General features: G+C 36.1%; 1 protein-coding gene across 1 annotated transcript in view; it reads right to left on the bottom strand.

Annotated features, from left to right (window-relative positions):
- prpf39 (PRP39 pre-mRNA processing factor 39 homolog (yeast)) overlaps positions 1-4,552 on the bottom strand; it is a 14,921-nt gene extending 10,369 nt beyond the window's left edge. The window contains exons 1-4 of the mRNA XM_079889231.1: positions 4,395-4,552; positions 2,515-3,047; positions 628-753; positions 36-154 (exon numbers count right to left, since the gene is read on the bottom strand). Coding sequence (XP_079745357.1) covers positions 36-154; positions 628-753; positions 2,515-3,047; positions 4,395-4,407 — 791 coding nt within the window. The 5' untranslated portion in view covers positions 4,408-4,552. The remainder of the gene's footprint in view (positions 1-35; positions 155-627; positions 754-2,514; positions 3,048-4,394) is intronic.
- Positions 4,553-8,692: the final 4,140 nt, after the last annotated feature.

Genomic DNA, 8,692 nt, shown 5'->3' with positions numbered 1-8,692 from the left:
GAAACTCCTGATGTTCTTCCGGTTAGTGCACTTACGCTCTGATGCGGTTCTCCGCCTCCCCGTCGCTGGTGTCCTGGTTCTCTCGCAGGAACGTGATGTAATGAAGCCACAGGTCCACGCTGAGCGGGATGGCCTGAAGACCTCGCCGGTACACCTGCAAACATTCAAATCGGTTCATTTCTTTTTAAAGCACCTTTATAAAGCAGGGTGCATACAGGAATCATGGAGTTACATTTAATGCCTTTTAAGACCTGTTTTAAAGGGGTCATCGGATGCAAAATTCACTTTTATATGTGATGCGATCTGGGAAAACCCATCGGACGTCGCACTGCTGCGTTTTGTCAAAATTGGGTTTTCATTAAATTATTATTCTATAACATCTTGTCTATCATCTCTGAATATATCTTGGCCAAATTCACTAGTTTAGTGCAGAAAAATAGCAGTTTATACTGGCAAGCTGAAAAGACTGTCTTTCTCTTCAAGAACACGCATGGCAGAGGTGCCAGAAAATATAATACGCCCATAGCTCTCCTTCTCTTAACACTACAAAGACAGTTCACCTATTAAAATAAACCACATAACAGAATAAAGGTATATCGATGTGCATTCCCCCTTGATCAGACTCACCTCATCAGCCATCTGGATGTAACCATGTTTCCTCTCAATATCAGCATATTTCTTCCAGTACCCATAACAGTACGGATAGTGCAGGAAAAACGCATCAAATGCCTTCCTTGAAGCCACCAGGTGGTTCTGAAACAAAAGAAATGCTGATGAACGCTTGTGATGCTTTAGCATTAAAGGGTTAGTTCACCAAAAAAAATAATTCTCTCCAAACTTAGACTCGTTTATCTTTAAAACACAAATGAAGATATTTTAATGAAATCTGAGAGATTTCTGTCCCTTCACCCAAAACTCTTTAAATCATTCATAGATTACAAAATAAAACAATATGAATGGGGCAGTCTTCTGAAGGAACCCAATCGGTTTATATTATGGGATGCACCGATGTGAACATTCAGCCGATACCGAATAATTATTTATATTTGAAAGCCGATAAATCCAAATTTTTTATATCATTTTTGAGAACCTGCTTACAAAAATGGTCTCTCCATTAAAAGCCACGTCCCAAACACACAATTATAATGTTCTCATAATTTTATGAAGCTGATATGATAGACTTGAGCTGCACATGTTGCACTGAACTGTATTTTCCTTTTTTGAAGTGATTCCAATCATATTTCAAGCAATTCAAATCAGGGTTATTATAGTTTTGCATTTTTCATTAGTTTTTATTTTTATTTCGTTTTGACTTTTTGTTTTCAAATTCAGTTTAGTTTTAATTAGTTTTTAAAGTGGGTTTGCTAATTTAGTTTATTTTTTGAAAATGCTTAGTTTTAGTTTAGTTTTTATTAGTTTTAGTTTTCTGGTCTATACAAATACCACAGCTGTACAATTTTCACACCCTATAGTAAATGTACCCTATACAGTGAATAGCCTACTCATCTGGATTGAAGCAGCAAACATTCAGTGTTAAAGTAAAAAAAATGACATAACATTATTTAATATTTGAATGCTTATATAGTGTTTTGACATCGACAACCACAACCAAACAGTGCATTTTACCTCAAACACACTGACAAAATTATATTCAGAATTTAAAATATTTTATACCACTTTTTAATGTGTGATTGTGTAAAGGTGTTCACGAGATAGAGACACCAACCTTTCGCGAACTTGCTTTCAACGTCGAACGAACACTCGTTCTCATGGAGACGCGGTGTGCACGGAGGGGAGGGGATGTGTGTGTGTGTGTGTGTGTGTGTGCGTGTGAGAGACGCATGAGTGACAGAGAGACGGAGGGAGAGCAGGGAAAGGAAATGCATAAGAACGAATACGCTGCGTGTTTTAAATAGCATTAAAAAATTAAAGACCTTGACAAAGACGAAAACTAAGGACATTTACTCTATAATTTTATTTTATTTTAGTTAGTTTTGCCAAACACACATTACAGTTTTAGTTAGTTATCGTTTTTTTTGTAATGTCTCGTTTTTATTTTTATTTCAGTTAACGACAATGTTTTTTCCCACCTAGTTTTCGTTCGTTTTCGTTAACGATTATAACCTTGATTCAAATCCATCATGTTGAACAGTCGCATCTGAAGCGTCTCAGCTGAAGGAAATAATACATTATCAGCTTTAATATATCGGCCAGATTTTCTTATTGGGCCGATTACGATAACATTATAAATGAACATATATCGGCCGATACCGATATGGTGGTCAATATTATCGGGCATCACTAATTTATACGATGAACCGATTTAATTAAGGCCTTTAGTCGCATATAAACATTGATCAGCGAACGTACATAAAGCACTCAAATATGGTGAACAGAAGCTCAGCTGTACTTGATGCACGATCTCTTCTGTATTGCGATATATTGTAGTGAATAAACTTTCAATGAGGAAAATCTTAATTTGTGTTTTGAAGATGAAAGTCCTCAGTGATTTACCTCTTGCTCCACGTACTGCAGAAGGTAGACCCATCCGTTAAAGTCTTCCGGGTTATCTTCCACGACCTTCGAAAGACGCTCGTATTCTGTGGGAAACTCGGGCTCTTGTGGTTCGGTTGGTTCTGCTGCTGTTTCGGCTCCTGGTTCTGCTGGTTCTTCTTCTTTGGGAGCGTCTTCCAGCTCCATATTGGAAGGGCTCTCGGAGTCTCCCGTCTGTTTCACCGGATCCGGCTCCACCGATTGGTCCACGACGTCTCCGTTCGATTCCGTCGGCTGCCCGTCAACCGGGATTGAGTTTTCCAGAACGGGATCTGAAGGACTGGTCTTCGGGTCAATGTTTTCCGCTGCGGATTTCAGATGCTCCAGCGAGAACAGCTGTAACTGTTCCACGGCGGACTCGTGGGTTTCCGGTTCTGGGAGAGGGGGAGCCGGTGCCGTGGTCCAGTCGGGTGCGGTCGGTTCTGAGCCCTCCATCGCAGACGAGTCCCCGTTATCAGGGGCGTTCGTGTCCAACATCCCGGTCATGGGCTCAGCTGAAACAAACCGATGGGAAACAGTTAGGTAAAACAGGTTTTTGACCCCCAAACATGATCATCGTCATTGAAGCGATGCGTTTTTGTAAGAAAAAAAAAAATCCATATTTATTTCTGTTATATTAAAAAATGTCCTGGCTCTTCCAAGCTTTATAATGATGCCTTAGATTTTGAAGCCCAAAAAAGTGCATCCATCCATCATAAAACTAAGACTTTTTGTAAGAAAAATATCCATATTTATAGCTTTATAAACTATAATCACTGGCTTCCGTCAACGACCGTACGAGAGTCTAGTTCCGGCGGAAGTGACCTCTGACCCGATAAACTCAAGCTCCTCCCACATCTCCCTTTAAAAATTCTCATTTTAGACTTTAAATTCTTGACCAGTGTTTTCTTTTTTTACTCTATCCTCTGCGCTTCAATACGTCATGCGTCAGGTCAGAGGTCACTTCTGCTGGAAATAAACTCATGTATGGCCATTACCAGAAGCAAGTTATTAAAGTTATAAATATGGATATTTTTCTTACACTTCACTTCAGAAGGCCTTTATTAACCCCTGGAGTCGTATGCTTTCTTATGATGGATGGATGCACTTTTTTGGGCTTCAAAATTTAAGGCTCCATTTACTCCCATTATAAAGCTGGGAAGAGCCAGGATGTTTTTGTGTTCGGCTGAAAGAATAAAGTCATAAACACCTAGGGTGCCTTGAGGGAGACTAAAGTATGGGTTAATTTTAATTTTTCTGAAGACAACAATCATTTCATAATACTTTTGCTGGCAAATATGTAAGTTGTAATGCAATATGCGCTATTAGCACAAGATAACGTTAGTTTTCAGCCTATTTAAACAGCAGGCTTGATTGATATGAATGAATCTACAAACTCTCTGTGCAAACCGCAAGTTTACATCAAATCAACGCAGACGTTTTGGAGTGTTTACTATAAAAAAAAAAAAAGCACACACACAAAAAAAAAAAACATGAACGGAAATTAAACCTTCAAAAACCTTGAGAGTTTATTTATGTTATATTCAATGTTTGTAGCGTTTCCTGGTCAAACGACACACGATGATTCGTCGAAGTTAGTTTGCTAAAAAATAGTTAGCCTACTGATCAAAACAGGCTTTACAACGCGTTCGATTTGTTTTAAAAGGTTAATCAGGTTTCAAACCAGGAAAATATGTTATATAATTATGAAAACGTTTTCAATAGCATCGGTCTGGTTTCGGCCTGCTCTTTTCACGCGTTAGCTGAACTGCTAACGACCCGACGCCGTTGATTTACCTCAGAGTGTTCTAGAAAAGACCGCGCGCGAATCGCGGGAAATACACGGAGAGAGGGATACTTACCAGAATCTTCCATGAAACTGGGTTAAAACGGCAGATATTTGCACAACTTCTTCGAAGTTTTTATGCGGCTGATAACATGTGGTCGAACGGCCGCGCTCTATCGCATTCAACACCAGCTGCGACGAGGAAAGGACACGAATGCTTTGCGCATGCGCACTGCGCTACGAAACTCAAAACACAAAATAAAAGGCGCCGCGGCCCAATTTTTTTTTATCAATTTGGGATAAATATGAAAGCCATTTCCGCCACATGAAAAATAAATAATGCTTATATCTTGATTATGACATAAAAAGTCATTATGGAATACTAGATACATCATAATTTTTACTTTTTTTGTCATAACTATAACAAAAATGTCGAAATTGTGACATAAAGAGTCATAGTTATGACATACAAAGATAAAAATGACTTTTTATGTCATTATGAATTTCAAGCCAGAAATTCTACTTTATCTGCATTCAAATCTAGTCTTAAACATATCTCTTTTCGTTGGCTTTTAATACATTGTAATGTCTTGTTTTGTTCTTCTCTGTTTCCTTTTATCTGTTATCTTATGGTCTTTTATTTTGTATTGTACAGCACTTTGGTCAGCCTTGCTGTCATTAAGTGAGCTTAAGAGATAAACTGAACTGAACTGAATTCAACTCAAAATTATGATTTACAGAAGCATTATGTGTGGCAGAAATGGGCTTCCATAAGATTAGACAACATTTGACGTTTATTTGAAACACCTGACATCAAAGTGTAGTTACAGCACTATGAAAATTATATTTGCGGTACATGTATAAATGTATAGGCCTTGTGAAACAATATCAACCTGCGTTGAATTAAACTGACCCTAAATTATTATTTTTGCTTCATTCAGCACTTGTCTGGCTAATTTGTGAAATCAATTCACTGCATATTAAGAACATGCATCCCGTCTATATGTGTTTTATTGGCACAGAAGCTTTACTTTGTTGTTCAGATGACCTAAAACACAAGATTTTCTTTCTTTAATTATTAAACAAAATATATTGTATAAACACAGTAGGCTAGTATATTGAAAGGCCTTATTATGTAACTGATATTCAACTATTTTATTACTTAGTTACAGCAATAGTCCTGTTTTTGGTTGAATTGAATACCAGTGTATTTTCAAGACCTTAGTTTTTACATATGATCAACATTTCAAACTATTCGGAAATAAATGTTGGGATTTTCCAGTTCATGGAAGTAAATGGCCTCTTGAGTTCAGGATTAATAAATAAGGAAGTTCTTTTTGACATGCAAATTCTTTGAAAATAACACAGACATCAACCACTCATAGCTAAATGGCTGGTTAATTTATTTGCTATACGTGTAAAAGCACATTCTGCGGGAAGAAAAATGCAAATATGCATGTATTTAAAAGGTTTGCATGGTGATTTATGATGATGTACAAGGCATTTTTTGAAATCGATAAGCTCCGCCCTTTTACGTAAAAATGGCGCTAGTGAGGGATTGGAAGGACAGTTATGCAAAAACTCTCCGGTTTATGTGGTCGAATATTAAAAATGTTTTAAGTGCAATGCATATCTAAACGGGTATTTTAAAAAGAGTTGCCTTTAAAAAACCAACACAATTATATTCTTCCGAGTCTCAATGTCGTCCATTTCATTCATCTCGCGCTTATGAATCCTACTATAGCGAAGGTTCACGTTCGTCTTTTGAATATGAATTGAGATCATGCGTGCGACCGTTGCTGGATTAATAATTAAAGGGACAGTTCACCCTAAAATGAAAATTCGGTTATCACTTAGTGACCCTCAAGTTGTTCCATACTTATGAGTTTCTTTATATATAAAGATATTTAAAAAAATATTTTAAAGAATGTTGGTTATCAAACCATACTATGGAAAAAGACTATAGAAGTCAACTGTCTGGTTACCAATATAGGCCTATATTATTTTGTGTTAAGCAGAAGAAAGACACATTTTCAGGGCCCAGTTGCATAAACATCCATTAAGATCTGGTATGACATCTAGCAGTTATTCAAAGGGCATTCAGTCTTTTCAATATCAAATTAAACCAAGTTTTTATGTAACTGGTTTAAAAAAGTTATGAATAGTCTTATAGAAAAACAAATTGTTGTTTAACTTGTTAGACTAGTCAGCGGTTTATGCACCCGGCCCCAAGACATTCTTTTATCTTGGTCAATTTATATTTTCTTGAAAGCTTAAGTTCGACATAACTTTTTTCAGAATAAGACATGTTTTACACATCTGCAGTGTTGGGGATAGTTACTTTTAAAAGTAATATATTACAATATTGCATTACTCCCTTAAAAAGTAACAAATTGGGTTACTAAGTTACTTTTAATGGAAAGTACACATTACTTTTGCGTTACTTTTTCTCGTCTGACTTTTCATCTAAGTTTTTGTTTTTGTTTTGTTTTGTTTTGTTTTATATATATATATATATATATATATATATATATATATATATATATATATATGAAATCTGTTTGAGAACATCTTATTCCCTATAGCATCCTATAGAAACTTGATTTCACAGTTCTTCTCAAAAAAGAATAATTCACAGGTTACGTATAACTTACTTAAAATTCCCATTAACTCCAAAAACCAAGGAAATCCATTTTAAAATTATAAATGGTGTATATCCATCCAGTGAATTTGTACAACAAAGATTTGGATTTGAAACTAATTGTGTTTTTTGTAATAATATTGAAACTGATCATTTATTTTGTCATTGTATGTGTGTAGAGGCTTTATGGCGTGATATTCATGACTGGCTTCTTTACCCAAAGGTTCCTCGTCTCGAAGTCTTCTCTCACAAAGACATTATTTATGGACTTGTCATGGAAAACCAAAAAGATGATTTTTTGGTTAATAACATCCTTATTCTAGTTAAATTTTATATACACAAATCTAAATTTCTGAAAGTGAAACCTAAGTTCTGTGTATTTCACAATGAGTTTTTTTCTTATACAAATGCCCTTAAAATGATGAAAAGTAAAAATGCAAAAAACTTTTTGCTATAGGCTAATAGAGGAATATGATTTGAAAAGTAAACCCTAGCCCCCCCCCCCCTCCTTTTTCCCTTTCTTTTCTTTTCTTCTTTTCTATAATGCACTTTTGCACCTGATCCTATTGTAGTGTAATTATATATTTTCGTTGCCATGTTGTTTGTACATGACATATTGTTCAAAAATAAAAAAATATAAATATTTCCTTGTGGAAAGCTGTTGCAGTTCTTTGATGTGTGGAGATGTTGCTGTTTGCTGCATATAGTGGCCAATGCAGATAAAGAGCCCAATAAAACAAAATATATTTATACACACACACACACACACATACACACACACACACACATACACACACACACACACACACACACACACACACACACACACACACACACACACACACACACACACACAATGCATATGAATATATGTATATGTAATATATATTATAAACACAAACGTTTATGTTAGATGCGATTAATCACAACTACCACCAACACTGGTATAAGGTGTAATGCCTTATAAAATATATTTAGATCTGTACAGAGAAACCTAAATGAGTAATTAATATGTATTAACTTAGCTTTATATACATATATAAATAAAACTTTCCAAGGAGACAAGCTTATTTTAATGTGTAATCAGTTCAATGGCAAATGCCAGTCTGTTGAATATTAACTACGACATGCTGACGCAGCCACTATCCGTCCAATGGCGAAACACGCCTCATGAATATTAATCAGCAGAGCCTTCGCCATAGTAGGAAGCGAACGCCAAATGGCGCAGTGCGCGTGATGGGAAGTCCGGCTCTTTTCAAAAATTCGGCTCTTTTGGCTCGGCTCCCTTAGAAGAGCCGGCTCTTTATTTAGTTCAATGGCTCTTCTTTTAGGATCACTCGATCTATTTTAGTCCAATTTAGCAATTGTGAATGATTTGTGTGTTGGTAAGCAATTTTTTATTCAGTGTTTTGTTTCATAAAAGCCTTATTTTTTATGCATTTGTTCGTTGCAAAAAATACACAGTTACTATTATTTAACATTTTAATACAACTTTAATTGAACAATTGAACACAGAACCAAACAAATCAAATAAATAAAGGCAAAAGTCTTAACATTAGCATTTAAATCTCTCTTCGGAACGTGTGTCCCTATGGTGTGATCGTAGTCTGTCCTCCCATGTGATTGGCCGCAAGGTGTGCCCATCCAAATAAAGTCCTGTCCCAAATAAAGATTCGACTCTTCTCGTTCGTTACAAAGAATCGGCTCTTAGAGCCGGCTCGTTCGCGAACGAC

This window comes from Squalius cephalus, assembly GCF_949319135.1.
Source record: "Squalius cephalus genome assembly, chromosome: 12".
Lineage (NCBI taxonomy): Eukaryota > Metazoa > Chordata > Actinopteri > Cypriniformes > Leuciscidae > Squalius > Squalius cephalus.
This window is presented reverse-complemented; position numbering and strand designations above follow the sequence as displayed.